A 24,535-nucleotide genomic window follows, 5' to 3' on the forward strand; every position below is an offset into this window, starting at 1 on the left:
GTGATGTCACTGTCCTAATAAGGAGTGACGTAAGCGCTCAAAAAGGCTGTGGGGAGAGATGCAATACGCTGCATCTGCTCCCCATAGATGCCCATCACTTCCGCTGAGTGCGTCCCTCAGGGGGAGGCTGCAGGATGAAAAGACGTAGTGTGCTGTGTCTTTCCATCCCGCATTTTTTGGGGGTACGGGAGGAATAGTGGTCGGACGGAGGCAACAACAGCTACTGTCTGTCAATGTATGCGCTAAGTGTATACCCTGGGTCTTTTCCCAACGTATACACTTAGCGTATACAAAAAAATGTGATGTGAACCCAGCCTTATATAGCACAATAATAATACTTTATATGCTTTGGACTGTATGGAGACACCCTCAATGATGTGGTCAAAGATTATAGTTACACCGCTCTCCAAATATAAAGTGCTGTTTGAAAGACAATGGAGAGGAATGATGTTCCCCAGTGAGATACTTGATACTACATATAATAACATAGGGTCTAGAAATACCAGAATACCTTCGGCTACTTGTCATGTCATGTAGAAAGAGGGTAGTAACAAGCATATACATATGTATACAATTAGACATTTATTTCACATATATATTGTCAAGGGACAACGCGTTTCGGGGATGTATTACCCCCTTCGTCAGGTCCAATAAATAGTTCAGTCTAATTGCTTAATTATGCGCTTCTGTGCATTACTCCGATTATAGATCGCTCATGTGTCTGGTTTGTGAGAAATCTGCAGAGTCATCTGGCAGCAATGGGGTGGAGAATGGAGTATGCACTGTTTCTTTTTATCATATCTCTAAGGGCATACACCAAAAGTTTTTGGAACAACATCGTTAAAGTTAACTTTATTAAACTTTATTTTATCTATAGTGGAGTTTAATTAAATCTACCATCACAATTAAGTATGATAAACCAGGGGGAATTACTCATAGATCTAGGCACTGTGACTGTTGGAATCTTATTATATTTGTTACCCATGGCCATTTTCCTTCTTAAATCAACTGTTAACATTATGTGCTAATGAGCCAGACTGGTTCCTAGGGGTGTTACCAGAGCCCTTCTGGTATATCAACAGAGGCAGTCCTAGCGTATACTGAAGCACTGACATATGAGTGACATGTAAAAGCCACAATTCCTGTGTATACACCTAATGTCATCACATGCAGAGCTCGGGTCCTGCCTTCACCTTTGTTATGACTACATCACACACCTACAGTCCCGATCTACATCTGTGCCAGCATTCCAGAGCGCTGACTCGTCCACACTACAACTCCCAGGCTCCCTTGCGCCCTGGTTTCAGGGAGTGTCTGCGCCTGCGCTGTGGCGGCTGCAGAAGCAGCTTCAGTGAGTGTGTGTCGGTGTGTGGGTGCTGGCGGCTTCCTGGCAGCGGTGCTGGGCACGGAGCACTGGGGTAAGGTGATGCTTGTGCTGCTCTACATATGGCGGCTGTTATGTCCTGCAGGTACCGCATTGCACAGGGCGGCGCACTGCACCGGGGGAGACAGAAGAAACTTGTAACCAACTCATGGAGTTATCAGGAAGTCTGCGGAGGAGACACTGCCCTGCTCTTACCTGCACTGCACAAGGCTCCGGGGCTGCTGTCATCCTATAGGAGTGTGCGGGGGGACACATGTCAGGCCACAGGTGCACTATGTGTCCATGGAGGTCAGGTAGGTACATGCTATAGGATTGGGCTGCGGTGATTTATACTATTGCTCTATGCATCTCACAAGCATGATATGGTGTAATCACCACCCGCAGCCAGGTGACATGTGCCACCCATCACTCCTCCATAGGTGACATGTGCCACCCATCACTCCTCCATAGGGGACATTTGCCGCCTGTCACTCCTCCATAGGTGACATGTGGCACCCGTCACTCCTCCATAGGTGACATGTGCCGCCCGTCACTCCTCCATAGGTGACATGTGCCGCCCGTCACTCCTCCATAGGTGACATGTGCCGCCCGTCACTCCTCCATAGGTGACATGTGCCGCCCGTCACTCCTCCATAGGTGACATGTGCCGCCCGTCACTCCTCCATAGGTGACATGTGCCGCCCGTCACTCCTCCATAGGTGACATGTGCCGCCCGTCACTCCTCCATAGGTGACATGTGCCGCCCGTCACTCCTCCATAGGTGTATATACACTATTCCGCATAGGTTGATTGTATCGGATGGTTCCTGCTGACATCACATAATAATGGAGCTCCTACAAATGTGCTTCCCTAGTCATTCCTGAAATGTTATCTCTATGACAGACATGAGCAGTCCAGGCTGCTGTAGATGTTACTGCAGGAAACTTACTGCTTTGCATACAATTACAATTTGTTGTTGGAGTAAAGTTTATTGCTGGACTTTTCCACCTCGATCTTGTAATGTATATCCATCTCTCCCCTACCTACATATTTGTGATGGAGATGACACATTGCTTTGGTTAGATGCAGAGAGTTTTACCTTCACTTCTAAAATTCTCCTGTAGCCAATGAACAAATTCTAGACTATTGCCCTAACCACCCGGCCACCGCAGAAAGTAGTAGTAGGTTATTGCAGGTCATTGTAAGCAGTGACGGTCCCATAGTAACCAGCAGAAATGTGCCGCCATCTATCATGAAGCATTGTACAGGGTAATAGCTAAGGTTAACATCACTTTGTGTACTTTTTATGGGCTTGGAGTTTATTGGCTCATAAGAAGTGCACAATAAAATGAAGTTGTTTTGCTAAAACTAAAATGCATTGGGGATGTGGTGATGGGTGTTGATTATATGTTGCATCTGTGCTTACTAGCCATGGGTTACACGTATACGCGAGATAAGACGTGAGACTAATAACATTATTAGAAACAATAGGAACAACAGCTTACATTCTACTGGACTTGAAACCTTAGAGGGACAGGGTGGGAATTGCCGGCTTTTCCATCTTAGTTTTAGTTTCAACAAAATTGTATTGAAGGATTGTGTTTTGCCTTACAATAGGTCAGGGCAAAACAAATACCCCTCGCAGGGGGAATTCAGAGTTTGGTATGATACTTAGCCAGCTACTGTATCAATCAAAAGAAGAGAGAAAACAGGAGGGGGATGGGGGGGAGTTGGGGTAGGAAACCTGGAAATGGGATTTGTACAAGATAAGTATAGGGCTGCCTGACCCAGCATAGCCAGTCCCGGAAATTGAGGCCCCTAGCAACCAGCCAGGGGGACTCGTTGTCCGGGTTAGGCAGCCGAACTTGACCATCGGGTCCGCTCATCTCTTTATAGTCTATTTGCCCTTTGAAACGGACATGTAAGGCTCCCCCTTTCCTTATGTACCCTGCGTTATATACATCTATAGGACTGCATATTGCTTGGTTGGTTATCAGGATGTTTATAGCTGTGGACTACAGAAATCCCCTTTACTACCAGGTGTATATATGAGAGGCTGATCTTATGTATGTTGATAATGCATATACATTTTATGGTCGGTGTAAATTGTGAGACGCCAACCTAGTTGTAGTAAAAAACGCATCTTGGTTCAGCTTTTATCCCGTGATTTAATGACTGTTTATGGTTAATGACACAAGACATGAAGGGATGACTAATCCTTGTAATTCCTCATTTTGTCTTATAATCTGGCTTGTGGAGGAGTGTAGAATAGAATATGCAGCGGTAGGACCAGGCAGGAATGATCCGATGGCTGGATGTATTTGTTACTATAGTGTGGATGTGTGTATAGTAGTAATGTGCCGGTCTGCAGTGTACTGATATGCGAGTCACTGAGGAATTTCTCTGCATTTATTCCTTTCAGATCTTAATTAACAAGTGACCTCACCCGACTGTTTTGGAATTTTTCAGTCTCTTTGATAAAAGATTTTCTCAGTGCTGTTTGTTGATATCGGTCTGTGCCGTTGGTTGGGGCATGCAGCTGCAGACGCACCCTCAGATTCATCTCCTGGTTCTTCTATATCGGGGTATGATCCTTTATATTGGGGGGAGACACAAATCCAAGGAGGCAAATAAATCTAAATGTAGACATTTATAAATATATGGGAAAATGCATAATCTCACTGACCTTCATGAATTCCTTCCGACTTCCTGGAGAAACCGGTTTACCTTGTATTCACCATGTGTAGGGATACATTTGTATACAATGTCTTCTCAGTTGTTGTCATTGTATGGTAGTCTTATTTTACACAAGTGTATTTATGTGTAGCTTATGACATAAAATAATATGTGGCCTAGAAAGACCATAAAAATGGAAAGGTCTTTGTTTGAGGTAAACTGGAAATGCAAGAAAGTAAATTCTTAGATCCTGCATTTATCGTGAACCTTGTTGTTGAGTGGATTTTGGGCTTTCTTGACTTCTAATAAAGGGCATTTGTCTTTTAAATTAATCTGGGCAGTATCCATTAATTAATGAATGTTGTATATATCTTTGTATGTCCATCATTAATCCAGTAATAACACCAGTCTACATATGCTTATAGGTATTGTGCAGTATACTGTATGAACTCATTACTCCTAAGAATCAGTCTGATCTCCAACAACTTCTACGGGAGATTTCATCAGTCTGAGTCATAATCTGCCTCTGTATGTATAGCATATGATGGTCAGCAGATGTGTCGGCCTCATATTTTTCATCCTGAGGTCATAGGGCTCCAGTGCTTGTTCCTGGAATGAATTGAAAACACTTTCCATTGAACAGCTGGAAATATTTCTGAACAGACAGAGGAAGACTGGAATGTGATTAATATCAGTTTGTGGACTCCCCTTCTGTTTCCATCTTCTATCACACTGGTGATTTACAGGGCTAGAAGCAGACTGCATTATAGGGGATACACACTACTGGAGAGTCCTGATACATATTTAGCTTCTCATTTACTTTTATAAACGCTTTTAGATTTGTGCATTAGAGGGACAAAATTTCATGTAAACATCTGTAAAAGAGTGTTTTCTAACTCCTCACCCCCTGTATGTATACCATATGGAGCGTTATAGATGACTTAGAGGTTTAAGGACTTGACTTTCAAGCTTTGCATTGTGATGAACACATTGGCCCACATTTATCAAAACTAGTGCAGTTTGCCTGTAGGGTGTGCAAGGTCTCCATTAATCTTTTCTTGAGCATTTTTGTTAATGCTGTAGAATGGGGGGGGGGCTCGTCAGTAATAAACGTGGTGCAAACTGTGACTAAGCAGTAACACCCTCCTATAGGTGAACATTCTGTCTTGTTGGACACAAAACTGGCGCAAACACTTTACATGTACAAGCAGTTTGCACGTTCTTTTCAGAGCAAATTTAGACAGTAAAATGGCGCAAACACTTTTTAATAAATGCGGGCCAGTGTGTACGATGCGTCAATATTCACTATATCAGTATGTGACAGAATTGCAAAGTGGTTCTGCTATTTTGTACCCAAAGGGAATTTCTGTACAGTCAAGCCTGGCATATAGCCTCGGGATACTATAGTGAATTGAGCCTTTCAAAGTGCAGTGAGGGATTTGAAAGGGGAGAAAAAGTTGCAATTTCCTTGCTGTGCTAGGAATTTAGACTTTTTAATGCCTTGTAGCCAATAAATACTGGCTATGGGATGTCAGTAGGTTGTAAAGCAGAGGCTACTTGAAACAATGCTCTGGCTTCACTGCATGCGCAGCACCTACTAGGAACGAGGTGAGTATAAAAGGGTTTTTACTTTTAAATATGACAGCTTCAAAGGTTCTCTTTAAAGAAAATTTAATTCCTTAGAAATGAGGGATGGTACGTTAACTTTTTATTTTCTCATTCTACTCCCAGTTTTGGCATCAAATATTGTATACAAAAGTTTGACTTTGCACAGCTAACATAGAAGTGTACTCGAGCTTCTCATAACCACAGTGGGACAAGTGTATGGAGCAAGATTTTATTTATTCTTTTTGTTAGCACTGTACATGCCACACCTGTTACACTTAGAATCATTGACTTGGATCCACAATAACATTACACCCAGATAACGCTATGAACAGCTCTACAAGTGCAGACAAGCAGACCCCTGTCCCATTTCAATACATATATTGACTATTTCACCATTTTTTTTTTTTTTTTCCCAGTGAAGATGAACTGGGACACAATGCGAGTTAGCAAACCGCCTTTCCCATTTCATGTCTGAATGGCACAGATTGCATTACAACTATAAGCTTTGAAAAACAAGAATTTAGCTTAGTCTAAGTTTAAAGTCTTTGAAGTAATACATCAGTATTACTGAATAGATACCTGTTGGCATATGTCTGTATCCAAAATAGGAAACAAAGGTAAATTCCATTTCAATATAATGTCCTATATAAGTTCTGGCCTCTCTGAGGCATTTTGTATACATTGATATGCCACTGCTTTTCGCTCCCCAGCACAATTCCAGCCTTTGGCTCCAGTACTTGTTGTTGTAGCTGCAGGAAGGGCTTTTCTTACTTGATATTGTGCTGATGCTATGTAATGTTCAGGCTTTCAGTGGGCAGGAAACGCTCCCTCACCCTCCTGGCTTCAGTTATTTATCAGACCTCATAACCTTGACTTATTTTAATACTGAACAGTGTTGTTAAGTCTGTAGAAAGAAACTTGGCAGTGACCAGGGTCCATATTTGCAGCCTCCTCCTGCTGAAAACTTGGTATATCTTGTGGTCTTACAATACGGCGGTTTCATGGAAATGATACAACTATGGGTCTGCACGTAGTCTGCAAATTACTGTACAGTATTGTAGTCTGGGTAATGCAGGGAGTCTACACATTAGGTTGGCATTTCCTGGGGTAAGTGCTAGACATACAATCATCACCTCAAAGTTCTCTAAATCTTGTAGATTTGTGTATTTTTGTAATTTTTTTTTTGTTACTTTTCATGTAATGTTCTCATTTATGTAGTTAAAGGACATATACCTCCAGGATGATAGATTGTAAACCAGGCACACTTTATTTTATGCAAATGAGCCAAAGGGGTGTTGGGCTTCATTGGTGTTAATGGGCCCTTAAGCTCCTCAGGCTCATTTGCATAAATTTTGAAGCCTCATTTTTTTTATAAAACTAGAGTATAAAAAGCTTGAAGGAGAGTGGATCCTTCCAAATGGGGCACACACCAGAATGTCAATGTGCTTGGTTTACAATCCTTCATCCTGTTGGTAAATGTCCTTTAATTGTATCTAATTTCCATATTGCATAAAACTACATCCTGTTATATTCAAAGTACAAGGTAAATTCCTCAGCAGAAAGTAGAATGTACTGTAAGAGTCTAATCAAGCTGCCATTAGGCTTTGTTTCTTCCTGTCTACTTCCTACAGATAAGCAGAACAAGTTTCTTATATTGATAAACAATCTTCCGTCATTGTATGACATCCGTAGATAAATAATAAGAAATGTCTTTAACGTTTTACGTTTCATAGACCCAAGGGTTGAACTTCCATTGCTGAACTTTACCTGGTAAATGTGGTTTACTGCATAAAAGTTTGGTTGATTCTCTTGAAAAAGAAAAGTGACAATATAAATATTTAAAGTACAGGCAGTCCCTGGGTTACATACAAGATAGGTTCTGTAGGTTTGTTCTTAAGTGGGAACTGTATACTTTATAATTGTAGCTCTAGGCAAAATTTTTGGGGTCTGTATGACTATTGGATTTTAAAAATGTTGGGTTGTCAGAAGAACTAGGATTAACATTACACCTTAATTACAGACACATTTGATAACTGTTACAGTTGATTATTGTAGCCTAGGGCTAAGGTACAGTAAATTACCGAAATCCTGAGGTCCGTTTGTAACTAGGGGTTGTCTGTAAATCGGTTGTTCTTAAGTAGGGGACCGCCTGTATTCTTGCTAATATATGATGCTTAGACCTCAAGATAAAGCGGATGTGATGGGCTGCTTTCCCTATACACTTAGAGCACCTCTGTGCAAGTTAAAACAATGAACTTATATTTATTTTTTGTATTTTCTAGAGTTACAGCAATAATTGTACAAGAAGTGCGATAGCTGTCGGGTGTTGTAGACACCCAACAAATAGCTGAAACAATGACTACTGCTTTTCGGAAAGACTTTGACAAGTACAGGGATATGGATGATGATGAACTCCTTGGAAACCTCTCGGAAGCTGATCTTAAACAACTGGAGAATGTCCTGGAAGAGCTTGATCCAGAGGTAAGTGGATGACCTATGCACAGATCTGTATTTAGCATGTATACCGTATCACCTTCAGAAACCAAGGCACATGCGGGAGAAGGATTGTGTCTGTAATAAAGGGGTTGTATGTATGTGGACCTAGTCCAAGCGCAGGACTCTTTCTTCTGAATTACCATTACAGGCGGTCCCCTACTTAAGGACACCCGACTTACAGACAACCCATAGTTACAGACGGACCGCTCTGCCCACTGTGACCTCTGGTGAAGCTCTCTGGATGCTTTAAAATAGTCCCAGATTGCAATAATCAGCTTAAAATTGTCTGCAATGAAGCTTTATTGATAATTCTTGGTCCTATTACAGCAAAAAAATTGGAAATTCCAATTGCCACTGGGGCAAAAAAAAAAATTGTCGGGAACTACAATGATAAAATATACAGTTTCGACTTACATACAAATTCAACTTAAGAACAAACCTACAGTCCCTATCTTGTATGTAACCCGGGGACTGCCTGTATTCATTTCTCTGGTATCCACAAAATAACAAGGAATAAAACTTTTCTTATGCTTTCTGCTCATAATAGGTGAGCACATTCTCCAGCCTCCGCAAGCACAGTTGTGAAAATATTTTCCTCACCTCTCCCTTTTTTCCAGGCTTCATATTTATGTAGAGGTTGAGGCTTGTTACATTTACAGGCCGCTCATAAAGTTATACATAGCATGTGTTAATATTCAGTTTTGGCTCTTGTACTTTTTCTCACAGTAGTTTACTAATATACAAGAATGTAGTATCCAGTTTAATAAATCCAGCCGTCCCCCCACAAGGACACACAATGTTGGGTCTGTCTTGTCCGTTTCTTTGAGATGTTTGGTTCAGTCTCGAACGCTCCTGCATGTGAAACAGCATCAGTTTGGCTTCTGTTCTGCATTTCCTGTAGAACATTGTAATCTTTCCCAAGGGCTTGTTCTTAAACCTTTTCTGCCAAAGTGGTGGGGAGCCAAGCACCAAATTGACATGAAGAATATTTTAATAAGTGAAGCTCCACTATGGGGGTTATTCATTGTACTAGTTTTGCATTTATAAACTTTGCTTTGCATATACTATACATATGTGTGTGATATACTGGATATTCCATAAGACTATACAAGTCACATAATCATATGAATCACTTATTTTAAAGGGGGTTCTAGTTTTATTGTTGATTACAATCTGATAGCTGGGGATCTGACGTTGGGGGCCCTATCAATTGGGGGCCCTGTTTCCATAAATCGATAGAGGCATGCCCGGCATTCATCCTGCCACTCCATATAATACCAAGATGGCATTGAAAAATGTTGAACACTGTCATTCAGTGTCTATGCAAGATAGCCTGCAGATAGCAAAGCTTTGTGCTCAGAAATTTGTGACGCCCCAACATCAACAGGACATATGCTTGTTCTGCCGCTCTATTGATTAGTGAGAATGGGACCCCCTTTCTCTCAATTGGAGTATGTCCTAACACTCAGGCCCTCCCCAATCAGATTGTTATCCCTTAGTGTATGAGAGAATAATAAGCAACCTTCAAAGAAAATCTACTATTTGTTTTTATGCAGTATGAACCAAACATACCTTGAGAATTCTGTAGCTACACTGATGCAGAAACATATTTTGTTTAATCCCTGAACTGAGTGGTTTTGCTGAAAAACATATAAACAATTATGATAATGAGGCTCTGTCGCTCCTGTGGCCGCTCTGTTGCTTATTCTCACTGCTCCAGTCTTGTCCTGACCAGTCTAAGCCGAGAATACGTCATCACTGTGTTGTCCCTGACATCAGAAGTAATCAGTCTCTGCACCCTCCCCCAGCTACTGTGTATGAGTCCTCCAGCTCAGGTTGATTAGTCTTGCCTGGACAGTTCAGGCAGCTCCAGTGTATGTGGAAGTAATGTGTTTATTCTTCTGTTCTGAGTCGTTGAGGTTTCTGAATCTCTCCAGGCTTGTAGCCCCTTTATCGTCTCCTCTGCCTCTTTCGGATCTTCAAAAGTACGAGTGGACCCATCCGGTTGTGTAAGTTTTGGTAGCGACGGATATATGAGCTGAAATCTCCATTTACATTTGAACAGTTCCGTGCATAGTCCACTAAATGCTCGCCTTTTTCTGGTCAATTCCGCTGCGTAATCAGTAAATAATAATATTTCGAGCTGGTCTTTTCTTCTCCTGTACACCCTCAGGATCTGTTCCTTTTCTGCATAGCTTAACTACTTCGCAATGGCCTGCCTGGGGCGCTCACCAACCCCTGATGACTGCGTAGATGGGGAGCGCACTGGTCTCGGTGGTGTCCATCTATGTCCAGCAGCCTTGGCAATGTGTCAGAGAACACCTTATGCAGCTCCAGTCCCATTATGGTCTCGGGCAGCCCCACTAGTCACAGGTTACTGCGTCTTGACCTATTTTCCAGGTCATCTAGTTTTTCAGGGATTTTTCTATTATCCACTGCTAGCGATTTTACTCTGGCCATTACTCTGGCCGTGTTATCCACCATAGAGGATATACGCTGCTCCGCTTCCTCTATTCTGTTTGCATTGGTTTTGATATCATTTTGCAAGGTTCTCAGGGACTCTACTATGGACGATGATACCGCCTCTTGCAGTGTGTGGCCCATTCTGCACACCACTTCTTTAGCCAGACGCTTCTAATTAATATGTGGCTGCTGGTTGGAAGTAGTGCTCGCGTCCAACTCTCCACCGTCCTCCTCTGTTTGATCTCCTCGCGGCTCTGCTGCCCGGCGTGGCGGTGCCATCTTGGCCATGCAGATCTTCCCTGCTTCTCTGGTCCCGCTTTGTTTGTGGCGTTGCTATGCCCCAGCCGCCTGTTATATATCATCGAGCTGCGTACCAGACATGGTAAACCCAATTTTCCTGCCATTTTATGGCGTGTGGGCCACGGGGTGACGGCTCACGGGCTCTGTGCTGCGGAGCTCTGCTGTCCCCTGACTTCACATGCAGGAGCCGGAACTGAAAGTCCCATAATGTGTTTATGTATGGCACCCAGCTATGCCAAGGTCCTGAATTTTATAATTGTTTTTTGAGCAAAACCACTTGGTTCAGGGATTAAGCAAGCTGTTTTTCTGCATCAGTGTAGCTACAGCATTCTTAAGGTATGTTTGGTTAACAATACATGAAAACAAATGGTAGGTTTCCTTTAAAGCACAGGAGGTCCAAAGATTGGTAATGGAAAGTTCTTAGTTTGAAGCTGATTTTTAAAGAATTGGAAGTTCTTTTCCAATATGCTGTGACAAAATACCATTATTCTTTATTATGAGGTATGCTAATAGAAATAGCACTTGCCATCCTGCAGCTGTCCCCGTGTTTGTCATCTCTGCATTGTTTATTGCCTGTAAATAGACTCTGGCATTACTCTTTGTATTTCCATATCACAGAATGCTCTGCTGCCGGCCGGATTCCGTCAGAAGGATCAAACAGTAAAGAAAGCCACAGGAGCTTTTGACAGGGAGAGTCTGCTCGAGTTCTTGGAAAAGGAAGCTCTGGCACAAAAAGACAGGGAAGACTATGTACCATTTACTGGAGAGAAAAAAGGTAAACCTGGGAGTGTTTTTATGGTCTAGTATGCATCAAATTTAACAAATATAACATGATTACAAAATTTTACCAACTTTGTAATTTGTTTCTCAAAACAACTTTAAAATTATCCTTATTGTGGGGTTGTTTTCAGGGCTCCTCGGTGCTGTAGCTTCACAAGCTGTTACAAGAAGCAGAGGAGGTCTCCACTCCCCTGCACTTCCTGGTGCTGCTAGATTATACAGGCAGAGGTAGAGAGTAGGGGGCTGTATGAGACATATTCTGCTGAATGTAACAGCCTGTGAATCTGTACCCCCCCCCCCCAGAGCCTTCATTAGCATAATGTTACAAAATAGATTTTTGAAGGAAGGAGGCCGTGGATAACAGATATAAGAAGATTGCCACAGTCATAGTGACCTATCAGTAAGTGACCCTGGTTTATCATGGTTCATTTTGATGGTAGATTTTCTTTTATTTGTGAGGAAACCATCATTCCCTTCTAGGCAAATATTCAGTATTTAACCCACATATTATGCTACAGCTGTAAGTGTGCTCATAATACCTGATGCCATATCTGTTTCCTAGCAAGTATTGTACACAAAGCAGATATCAGAAGCTATAACTAGGCCAGTCTGTTTCTGTAACTGATTAACTGTGGATGGCATGAGTCAGAGTTGCGAATATCAGAGGTACCATAAACCTTTCCTTTACAGCTCCTTACATGGAATCCTTCAGAAGGGATGCCCTTACCTGTACAGATTACCTTTCCTGATACGTCACTGGCTACACTGCAGCCAGCTATACAAGGGCAGAAAGTGACGTGATGGCTGGTGTCACAGATCTGTAAAACATTAACTTCTAGTGTGGAAGATAAGAGACATGGGTCATGTATGTGATGCCATGTATGGCCTACTGGATCACAGAGGTCATCAGGCTTTTTTTTTTTATTGCAGACTCCGATTATTGTCAACAATAGAATCTAAAAGAATTTTCTGCCTACGCCCTGTAGTACAACATATTTTACGTTATATTCACCTACCTACATCATTATCCATGAGATAAACCAATACAAAGTGATGTTGCAGTCTTCCTAGCCAAGATTCCAGGTTTAGTTGCATAGTTGGACATGTCAGTGGAGATGTCTAGGAAACTTGGATAGTAAACTAGCTGCATACTCTCATAGAAATCTGCTCTAGTGTTATATTGTGCACTCTTTATCCAGAGTTCCCTTTTATGCAAAGCATAATGTAAAGTTTTACAAGGTAGGGATGAGTGTTTTATTAGAGTATTTATTGTGTAGATGTAACCTTTGCTCAGCGTTCTTCCCCACTGTTTTGTTATATATGGAGAGAAAAGCTTTCTGTGTTACGTTTGTTAAAGGAAACCTACCACCACAAATCTACCTATAAAGGTAGATTGGGTGGTAGGTGCATCAATGGGACGTGAGGATAGCCCTTTTAAGGGCTAATCCTCACGTCCCCTCACTTTTTTGGTAACTTTTATTCCACATATATTTAAATTTACTTATGCGGCTACCGGGGCGTGGAGTAGCCGCATATGAGATTACATGAGGCGGCTACTCCACGCCCCGGTACCCACTTTACCCCTCCTACTCACCCATCTTCGGCGCGCAGCTCCGCGTAGCTGCGCGCCCTCGTCCGGCGACCCTGCCGTCTGCGCATGCGCAGAAGAGCAGGCCCGCGCCTGTTTCGGAGCAGTGACCGCGCATGCGCAGACGGCAGGGTCGCCGGACGAGGGCGCGCAGCTATGCGGAGCTGCGCGCCGAAGATGGGTGAGTAGGAGGGGTAAAGTGGGTACCGGGGCGTGGAGTAGCCGCCTCATGTAATCTCATATGCGGCTACTCCACGCCCCGGTAGCCGCATAAGTAAATTTAAATATATGTGGAATAAAAGTTACCAAAAAAGTGAGGGGACGTGAGGATTAGCCCTTAAAAGGGCTATCCTCACGTCCCATTGATGCACCTACCACCCGATCTACCTTTATAGGTAGATTTGTGGTGGTAGGTGCCCTTTAAAGGTAATGTGTCGCAATCTTCATTTTGACTCTATAACCCCTGATAACAGAATATATCCCTTTTCTGATCCCTTACTTTTTGTTGGTAGATTGTCTTCTATTTCCTTTCCATGGAGACTGCCATCTTGCCTGAGCTCCAGGAAAGCATTTAGTGATTTAGCGGTTATATTTATGGTTATAAATAGGCCATTTTCTTGTGTCATTTAACATCTCGGATCTACCTATTAAGGTAGATCCGGTGGCTGGTGCAACTAATGAATGGCGTTTGAGCACTTTTTAATGTTTCAGTGGCAGATAAGTTTGTAAATGTTTAATTGCCCTAATATGCAAATTAGTGAAAGAGGCTACTGGGGCGTGGAGAATCCGGAGCTGAAGCTAACCAGAGCGGCTGCTCCACGCCCCCAGTAGCCTGTTTCGATCATCCTACTATGACATCTTCAGCATACAGCTACCAGGAGCCAAAGCTGGAGTTCTGCACATGCTCAGTAGCTCCGGCTCTGGGCCGAGTATGCGCAGCCACCATAAATAGTCTATGCAGAGCACAGACAAGTGCACGAAGCTACCAGGAGCTGCGCTTTGAAGATGTCATTGTAGGAGCGCTTTTTAGAACTAATCAATAATGAGTGCCCTCTAGAAATCTTTTATCATCCTAATATGTAAATATGTGAAGGAGGCTACTGGGGCGTGGAGTAGCCGCGCCGTGTAGCTTCAACGCTGGCTAATCCACGCTCCAGTAGCCTCTTTCACATATTTGCATATTAGGGTTATAAAAGATTTCTAGAGGGCACTCATGGATTAGCCCTAAAAATGGCTCCAATGCCGTTCATTAATTGAACCTGCCATCGGATCTACCTAAATGGGTAGATCCGATATGGTAAGTTTCCTTTAACGACATTGGTTCATGGATAAAATACTCTCTTATTCAATTAAATGTCTCCAGTATAGCTGTTTATATAAAAATATGATTGTCCTGTTCATTTAATTTTGAGCCATGGTGATTCATGTCTGAGATCTTCCCCCGTGTGCTGTCTGATCTTGTCTTTACCTGTAGAAATAATAGATGCTGATAAATAGATAGACTAGTTGTTCTTGCTTGTTAGATTCCTGCTACTACATGAAGAGAGTATTGTGTATGTAATATCACATTTATTCTGTGTTTCTTCTCCAGTGTCTCTGCTTTGCGTTCTTTTAACATGTATAACCCCAGAGGAACTAAACCAGTGGCCTCTTGTCCAGCACTGATCTTCTCGGATCCTTCTACCTCCATGGCCCCTTCAGACTACTGCCATACGGTTTTCTTGTTGGCCCACTTGCCTGAAATTGTCAGGCGTGTATCTACTTATGTGGCTGTTATACTATACGAGATGTATTGTGCATTGGCTCAGCCTGTTTAGCTGAGGGCAGCAGTGTAGTAGTGTATAATACAGCTGTTCACTACAGATCTGCTCATTCTAGCAAGACTACACAAACCGCAGAGCCAAGTGTTCCCTGCCAGAAATGCATACCCCCTTCATGATTCGGAGCTTGGTGCTTTCCTGCACTTTGATGTGGTTAGAAATACAATGCTTCCCAACAGGTCTATTCTGCTGCTGGAACTGCATTCAACCACACGATGAATGGAATATTTTTCCTGATGTTTTATGGACAAATTGCGTGGCAGAATAATGAAATGTAATCTTTTCATATTACTGCAGATGGGAGACAGTGGCTGTAAAGATGTAGGGTGCATTCACATATGGCGTCGCACGTGTTTTCATGTTACTGTGCGTTTGGCTGGTACAAAGCAGCCAAACGCATTGTAACATGAAGACTTGTGCGTCAGAACGCCACGTGTGGATGCAACCTGTGGAACTAAAACGCCACAGAAATATTTACTGGGGCGGTCCACTTTCAAGAAATAATTTTATATTGTTTGTGTAATAAAAAGTTGCACAATTTTCCAATATGCTTACTGTATCAATTCCTCAGTTTTCTAGATCTCTGCTTGCTGTCATTCTATAGGAGGCTTCATTGTTTACTTTCAGTGGTCATGTGATGTCACACAGGTGCACAGCTTGTTATAACTGGCAGCTCTGATTACTCTGTGATATAACGAGCCGTGCATCTGCGTGTCCATTGCATGACCAACGACTAATGTTTATCCTGATTTGCTGAAAGTGGACAAATCATGTGTAAGGTTCAGCAACAGCTGAAAAGAGATTTCTGTAATGAAATGGCTGTTAACATTTTGTGTTTACAAAACGCAAACTATTAACCCCTAGGCGCACCAGGACGTTATAGTACGTCCCCGGGGCTAGATGCTTAGCGCACGGGGACGTTCTATAACGTCCTGCTTCTGGCACCGGCTCACGAACGGAGCCGGTACCAGAAGCAGCGGCTGTCAGCTGTCGGGTGTTAACCCCTTACACGCCGCGGTCAAACATGACCGCGGCGTGTAAGGGTGTTTGCGCTGTGGATTGGATCCCCCGTGCCGCTTACCAGGGGATCCGATCCACTTCTGGGCAGCTCCGAGGACTGGCATGTGCCCCGGAGCTGCTCGGTCTCCATGGCAGCCAGACCCCTTCCGGGTCTGACTGTAAACTGTCTGAGCATGCGCAAGCTTGCTCAGACAGATTACACTGCTCTACAATAAAATAGTATTGTAGAGCAGTGTATTGAACTTAAACCAGTGATCAGAGCATCACTGGTTTAAGTTCAAGTATGTAGAAGTAAAAATATGTAAAAACACTTAACACTACACATTATAATAAATAAAAAATAAATACATAAAATATAAGCCCTTAAAATGTCACTTTCCCATAAAAAAAACTTAATAAAGTATAAAAAACATAAAAACACAAAAAAAACCTGCATATTTGGTATTGCCGCGTCCGTAAAAATCTGCATAATAAAACAGAATTGTTACTGGACCCGCACGGTAAACGCCGGAGGAAAAAAACGCAAAAAACATTCCGAAAAAAGATAATTTTTAATTAATACCCTATAAAAAATGCTCTAAAAAGTGATTTAAAAAATGTTATGCACTCCAAAATAAGCCCACTAAAAAGAACAACTGTTCTCGCAAAAAATAAGCCCCTAACAAGATTTATCTGCCAAAAAATAAAAAAGTTATGCATATAAAAAGATGGTGATGCTAAAATGAATAAGATTTTCTCCAAATTAGTTTTTATTCAGTACAATTGAATAAAATACACAAAACCCCCACATATTTGGTATCCCTGCGTCCGTAACAATCTGTATAATAAAACAGAATCGTTATTAGATCCGCAAAGTGAACCCCGTAAAAAAACAACCTAAAAAAACTCTCTCTGATAAAGATGATTTTTTTATTAATGCCCTTTAAAAATGCTCTAAAAAAGTGATTTTAAAAAGTTACGCAATCTAAAATAAGACCACTAAAAAGAGCTATCATTCTTGCAAAAAATAAGCCCTTAAACAGATTTGTGAGGTGAAAAATAAAAAAATTATGCATATGAAAGACGGTGATGCTAAAATTAACAACAATTTTGCCAAATTACTTTTTATTCAGTAAAAATGGGAAAAAATAAAAAAATATATATAAATGAAGTATTTTCATAAACGTGGTGACCCATAGAATAAAAATAATATACTATTTTCATGGTATGGTTAACGGCCAAAAAAAAAAACACATAAAAATTTTCCTAAAAATTGATGATTTTCATTTCCTCCACCACCAAAGAGTTAATTAAATCTCACCAATTAGCTATAGATGCCCCAAAATTATGTATTAGAAAAGTGCATCTCATGTGGCAAAAGAAATAAGCCCCTATAGGTCCTCAATAAAAAAAAGAAAAAAATTATAGCCTGTACAATGTGACATAGCAAATCTGATTTGGATGGCGCCTCCTTCTCTTCTATGCCCGGCCGTGCGCCCATACAGCAGGATACCACCACATATAGGGTATCGGTGTACTCGGGAGAAATTGGGTATCAAACTTTGTGGAGCCTTTTTTCATTTTATCCATTACAAATGTTTAATTTTCCACCCAAAATGAGTGTATTGTGAAAAAATATTACAATTTGCAGACTCCACCTCCATTTTGTTTTAACCCCTATAAAACACGTAAAGGGTTAACAAACTTCTTAAAAGTGGTTTTTCATACGTTGAGGGGTGTAGTTTCCATAATGGGGTAATTTACGAGTCTCGCTATTATTTAGGCCTCTCAGTGTGAATTAGAAACTGAGCAGGTCCATCTAAATACGGGTTTTGGCGATTTTACAAAAAATGTGAAAAATGGCACCCAAATTCTGAGCCTCATAACATTCTAGTAAAATATGTGGAATCTTAAAAAACCATGCCAACATAAAGCAGACATTTGGGAAATGTAAGTTATGAATTTATTTGGGTGCTATGACTTTCTGAATCAAAAGTAGAGAATTTAGAACGTTGAAAATAAAGAATTTTTCAAAATTTTTGCCAAATTTTGTTTTTTTTCATAACTAAACGCAAAAGATTTCCTCCAAATTTTTAAACTAATTTGAAGTACAATGTGTCACGAGAAAACAATCTCAAAATCCCCTGGATATCTCACAGCGTTCCCACGCTATAACCACTTATAGTGACACAGGCCAGATTTGAAAAATGGGGCCGCGTCCTTAAGGCCAAAAGATGCTGTGTCCCGTAGGGGTTAACGTATGTAATAACACATATGTTAGCACCATGGTAACAAATGTATATGTTAATAAAATGTTACATTAAGACCTTAAGAAATCTAATTCATATGAAGGATATGGTGCTGTTTTTACTTTAAAAATTTCAGTCAAATTTTAATATAAAATATTCCCATAAGTGCCACAGGGGGCAGTATAGTGAAATAACTATTGTTTACTTCTCCCCTGTATTGTTTCTCCTGCTCTCTTCTTATGTGTCACCTGGTTCGTCACGCCATTGTCATCTTCCATTAATTCTGATGGTGTTAGGAGAAACGATTATAAGATGTGCAGGGCACATCTGTAGTTCCAGACTGCTTTCAATCACCCCAGTTATATATGTATATAGGGTAGATGATGGAGGATAATTATAGACACTGTTATACAAGAATGTGGGTTCACTGAAACGCCATCCATAGTGTTATTGGATATCAAGATGGCAATAGTAGTCTGTGTTTGGAGTGGAGTAGAAGGGTACACACACTGTTCCCTATGTGAGTGATGCAAGACACCATCTGAGGGTAAAGCCGTGCTCCATGCAGGCACTGTATGAGGGATCTGTACTCTGATGTAATGTTTGATGAGTAATATGAGGTTTGTGGGAGTGTATGTATGATTGTGTACATCCTGATAATACGGGTTGGTTTCTTCCTGAATGATATCATCCTAGCTACTGCAGTAATACATTGTTTGGCTTGGTGGAATACAATAACATGCAGGTCTGTGTCTGTCCTGCAGATTCTTGGAAGGTGGCCAACCACTTATTTCTACCAAGCCCAGTAGTGTATGTGGAAGGTATTTCAAGGGAAATTTCAAAGACCTCCGTGAGAGAAGGGTACCCGATCATGCTGGGAGATTGCTATACAGATTGAGCTATGTTTATGTGTTAACAGGAATGTCTTATGTATACAATGTTAGTTGACAAAAATCTGACATTATTTGTGTAAAAAAAATGTTCGAATAAGTGTTGTAGTCATTTTTTAAAACTGTGGTTGATCTGTGATTTTGGTTTTAACAGAGCAACCACACCATTGGTGCAGGGATCCCTTACATTCGTTTTACAGAACAAGTCGTTGATATCCGATGACATCTCGCACTTCCACCTTTTAGTTGGTATCAGAAGCTGCAGCGCAGGAACTGCTTTGTGTGTAATCTGCTGCTCTAGTAATCTACATTGTCTTTTAGGCCACTTTTACACTTGGCATTTGAATTGTGTTTTGAAACACAATTTAAACGCATAGGGGATGGGGGCTTGGCTCAAATGCATATGCGTTTCATGGGCCAAGCACCACCCCTTGTGTTTGAGTTGCATTTCAAAGAGCCGTTCAAAGGCCACATGTGATTGTGTCCTAAAAGACAAAAGTAGATTACCAACCAGCAGAGAATCCATGTTTAGACCAATTAATAATAATCTTTATTCATAGTAATAATCTTTATAAAGCGCCATCATATTCCGTAGCACTTTACAACATTGGTACAACATACAAGCATCGCCTTGGTACATTTGTGGTGGTGCTTAGCTAAAATATTCCAAAGTCTGGGATTGGACAGCTACCCTAACTTGACTAAAAGATAATCAAGAAATATTATTCCATAATGAATTATATAAATTTTCCTCCTTAAATAGTCTTGAGAGTTGAGATTAAAGCACCTGTTAATATGTTGCCATCAAATACTGTCCTGACGTGGCAAATATCACACATGCTTGTAAATGCCATTCTGGACATTCTGTATTTCATTATCACCTAGATCTGTAAACCAAAGCAATAAATCTTTTTTTTTTTTTTTCCGGCCATTTGGCTGGGGCTTAATGTAAATGAGGAGTATGGAGGAAGGTGGATGCCAATCTTCCCTCTTGCATCTAGTACCAGATTTAAATTGGGGGGAAAAGGGCAGAAGGCAGCAAATGTTCTGCCTTTAGGAAGCCTAGTGATTTAAAACCTATTACAATTCTTAGGAAGTAATCCGCTTTGTATTATGTGTTGGAGGATGAAACTATAGATGGCAGTAGAAGATACAATGATTGTTGGACAGTTCCCCATTGTTCTGCCTTCCATTCCGCTTTCCTTGGTTGTTACTATTAGATTGTCCTCTTAGTAATTGGCCATAGACTTGTCGGGCAAGTAGCTCCTTTACATTGTACTGTGGACAGAAGTGAACAAACCTGTTTACACCTGCTAGGAAACATTTAAACCATTGTTCAATCGGAGTCCTTCCCCGAGTCGTATCTCGGATAGACACCTATTCTATATTTTTCCCAAGCCTTTCACAGGGCAATACAGGCAGGATTTGGGGTTATGCATTGTTCTTCAGATTCTTTGTCTCTTTTGCCCCTTTATTAGCCCTCTATACACTTGCAGATTTGATATTTGCATTCCTAGAACTTGGTCTGACTAATGATAACTGGCAGGAGCTCCCATGCTGTGTGTACCAACAATGAACCCTCATGGTGGGGGGCAAAGCTTCAACTGGGAATATTTTATTTGCCCGTTACAATGATGTCTGTCTTATTATGTGACCTTGGAGTAGATGGCCTTGTTTTTGTCCAACCTGTTTTTTTCTGCTTGTTAAATCATTTTCAGTAAAGTTCATTTTTTAAGGGTGAGAAAGAATAGGGCTAGAGTCTATGGCAGAAGGTCCAGAGAAGGGACGGTCCCAGAAATGTTGAAGATAAAAGTGGATTGAGAGGATGTAAGTGTGGAGCCAGTAATCAGCAGCTTATGGACAGGACATGCACTTAGTAATAATGGCCGTAGATCTGCATTTGATCAATGTTTGCTTCCTGTGTGCTCAGACATGGTCTCTGCAGAGCTGCTTATATCACACTATTGTTCAGCTTCCTTTCGAATTTGCGTATCACTAACCACGGACATTTGGGGTTTTCATGTGTAAACTTGGAAAAGATTTCCATTCTTTTAAATGTACTTACAGATAAATTTTTTCCAGGTTGGTTAGGGTGGGTGTTGCAGGCTGTTTATACATGAGACAAGTGCTATATAAATACCACTTCACTCACCACACTATGGTGGTGTAGGTGTATGTGTCACAGTAACAAATGACCTAATAAACCACTACCAGTAAGTTGTCAAGAAGAGTAACACCTAATTGACAGTCCTGCATCCAGGGACATCACTTACCTGCTCTCCATAAGGTGCGGAGAGCTTGAATTCAGTTCTAAAATCTCCGCCTCCTTGACTTTATAAACCCATTTTGTCAGGATTCAGGAGCAGCGGACCCACTGAACCACCGCGGATGATGAAGTAAGGTGACACCTGGGAGCCTAAGTGGCAAGCGCCCTAAAGCGAGTTGGACTTGCTGCGGTGTGGTACCACCAGGTCACTCCACAGGCAGGACTTTGTCTGTGGTGGTGGCCAAGGCAAGTTGCCGAATCGTGAGGCAGAGACTGAGTCGGGGACAGGCAGGTCAGGACAGGCAGCACGGGATCGGAGTCGGGGACGTAGCAGAAGGTCAGGACAGGCAGCACAGGAGCGAAGTCGGGTACGGAATCGAGGTCACAAGGGGAAATTAGTCTAAACGCAGAGGGAAAGGAACACAGCTTTCTCAGTGGCATGCCGGCACAAAGATCTGGCGGGTCATAAGAGAAGAGGCTGGTTATTAGATTTCCAGGTGGCCAGTGCCTATTAGCGGCGAGATGGCCTTTTAAATCTCTAGAAGCCGTCACGCAACCTAGGAGGCGGGGGGACACACAGGCCTGATTGTGGGCAGGTGAGAGAGCCTGCCACAACGCTGAGGTGGCACGGGCAGGAACACAGGTGCGCCTGTGAACCGAGAGGAGGGTCGCAGGAGCACCCGTGACACATTTTACATCTCACTTCAAAGCCAATTTTCTGGATGATGCCACCACAGTGGGCCATGAAAGAAACTTGATTTGGAAGTTGTTAGGCAGCTTTGATAAAACTCTGGTAGCGGATTATCAGGTTAATTTTGTACTGACAGGTTTCCTTTAAAGGGGTATTCCCATGAAGACAAGAGTCTTAACCCCTTATCACCGACACTAGTTTTCAGCTCAATGACCAGACTCGATTTTTCAAATCTGACATGTCTCACGATAATTGGTTATAACTTCGGAACGCTTTAACATATCACGGTGATTTTGAGAATGTTTTCTCGTGATACATTGTACTTCATGTTAGTTATAAAATTTAAGTGATAAGTTTTGAGATTCGTTCTGAAAAATAGTGAAAATTTGGCAAAAGTTTGTAAAAATTCTTCATTTTCCTAGTTTGAAATGTTCTGCTTTCCAGACAGGAAGTAAAACTACCCAAAAAGCTTGATAAATTACATTTACGGAATGTCTGCTTTATGTTGGGATGATATTTTATGCATCCTCTCACTTTTCTAGGATGTTATGAGGTGCAGAACTCTAGGTGCGATTTTTCTCATTTTCATGAAAATTGCCAAAACTCACATTTTGAGGGAAAACTCAGCTTCCAAGTGACTTTGTAAGGCCTAAGTAATAGTAAAACCCCATAAATTACCCCACTATAGAAACTTCACCCCTCAACGTATGTAAAACAACTTCTATTAAGTCCATTAACCCTTTAAGTGTTTCACATGGGTTAAAACAATATGGACCTGCGATTTAGAAACTATGGAATTTTTTTGGAAAATACATTCATTTAGGCCAAACTGACATTTTCAGAATAAATTAAATGATGAAACGCACTGCAACGTTTGATGCCCAATTCCTCCCGAGTGTACTGATACCACATATGTGGTGGTAAACTGCTGTACGGGCGACGGCCGAGTATAGAATGAATGGAGGCGCCATTCACAGCAGATTTGTATTGTCACATTGTACAGCCTATACATTTTTATTTTTTTTTGGTAATGCAAACATATGAGGGCTTATTTTTTACGGAATGAAATACAATGTATAGATAATTCATTTAGGGGGTCTATAGCTTATTCATGAGATTTTATTAACTATTTCAAGGGGGACACAAACAAAATCATCAATTTTTATTTTGGATTTTTAGCATTTTTTTCCCCCCGTTCACCGTAACGTAAAAATAATATTTTATCTTTATTCTCTGGTTCACTACGATTGCGGTGATACCCCATTTATATAGTTTTTCTTATCTTTGCTCAATTTTCCTGAGCAAAACCAATATTGGAGAATATCGCATTGTTTTTACTATTGACAACTTTTTAGGGCCATAACTTCTGTATTTTTCTGTTGTCAGATCTGGTTGAGGGCTTATTTTTTGCGAAAAGAGTTGTTCTTTTCAGTCGTATCATATTAGGGAATGTAGCTTTTTTTGATCAGTTTTTAGAACATTTTTTGTGATAGTGTTTGATGAAAAATTGTATATTACGGGAAGTTTTACGTAGTTATTTTTTTCATCGTTCACCGAGCGGGTTCAATATTGATTTAGATTTATTGTACAGATTAATACGGACGCGGTGATACCAAATATGTACATTTTTTGTGTTTTATATACTGTATTTGCATTATATGTGTAACTGGGGAGATTATGGGACTTTATTTTATTTATTTAATTATTATTATAAAACAATTTAATCTTTTTTTTTTTACTTTCACATATTTTCAACCTTTTGGCTTGAATAAGCGATCATCCGATCGCTTATTCAAGCCTTTACACTGCAATACACTTGTATTGCAGTGTATAGTGTAAGTAACTGAGCATGCCGCGCATGCTCAGTTACTTACAGCCGGGTCCTGCCAGGAAGGCAGGACCCGGCGAGAAGAGGAGCCGACAGCCTCGGGTCACTCGTCGGGACCCGGGGCAGCGGCAGGAGGGATCGGATCCCCCGGTAAGCACATCGGGGGGGTCCGATCCACGGGGGACACGCTTACACGCCGCGGTCATGCTTGACCGCGGCGTGTAAGGGGTTAAACACCCGGGATCGGAGTTTTTCCGATCCCGGGTGTTAGTGCCGGGTCTGGGCTGTGATATCACAGCCCGACACCGGCACTATAATAACCCGATGTACTGAAATCTTCTTCTGATGCGGCGCCGTAGAAAGGCGTCGCATCAGAAGAAGTACCCTTAATGACCGACGTAGATTCCCGATAGGGCGGTCATAAAGGGGTTAAATATACTCAGGATAACAAAACACATTCTCTAATTCACTGTTGTTAACAAAAATACAGCATTTCACAAACCTAATTCCAACCTACC

The 24,535-nt window shown here is 41.5% G+C and overlaps 1 protein-coding gene across 3 annotated transcripts in view; it reads left to right on the top strand.

Moving 5' to 3' along the window:
* The first annotated feature begins 1,259 nt into the window (after window positions 1-1,259).
* Window positions 1,260-24,535, top strand: part of LOC140110505 (tropomodulin-3-like) — a 37,270-nt gene continuing 13,994 nt past the window's right edge. The window contains exons 1-3 of one of the 3 annotated variants that reach the window (XM_072132245.1): window positions 1,260-1,418; window positions 7,930-8,128; window positions 11,525-11,681. In XM_072132245.1, the coding sequence (XP_071988346.1) occupies window positions 8,003-8,128; window positions 11,525-11,681 (283 nt within the window). In that variant the 5' untranslated portion in view covers window positions 1,260-1,418; window positions 7,930-8,002. Of the gene's footprint in view, window positions 1,419-1,653; window positions 1,678-6,618; window positions 6,755-7,929; window positions 8,129-11,524; window positions 11,682-24,535 lie in introns of those variants that run through there. The other 2 variants (XM_072132247.1, XM_072132246.1) reach the window with 2 other exon arrangements.

Source organism: Engystomops pustulosus, unplaced genomic scaffold (genome assembly GCF_040894005.1).
Source record: "Engystomops pustulosus unplaced genomic scaffold, aEngPut4.maternal MAT_SCAFFOLD_292, whole genome shotgun sequence".
Lineage (NCBI taxonomy): Eukaryota > Metazoa > Chordata > Amphibia > Anura > Leptodactylidae > Engystomops > Engystomops pustulosus.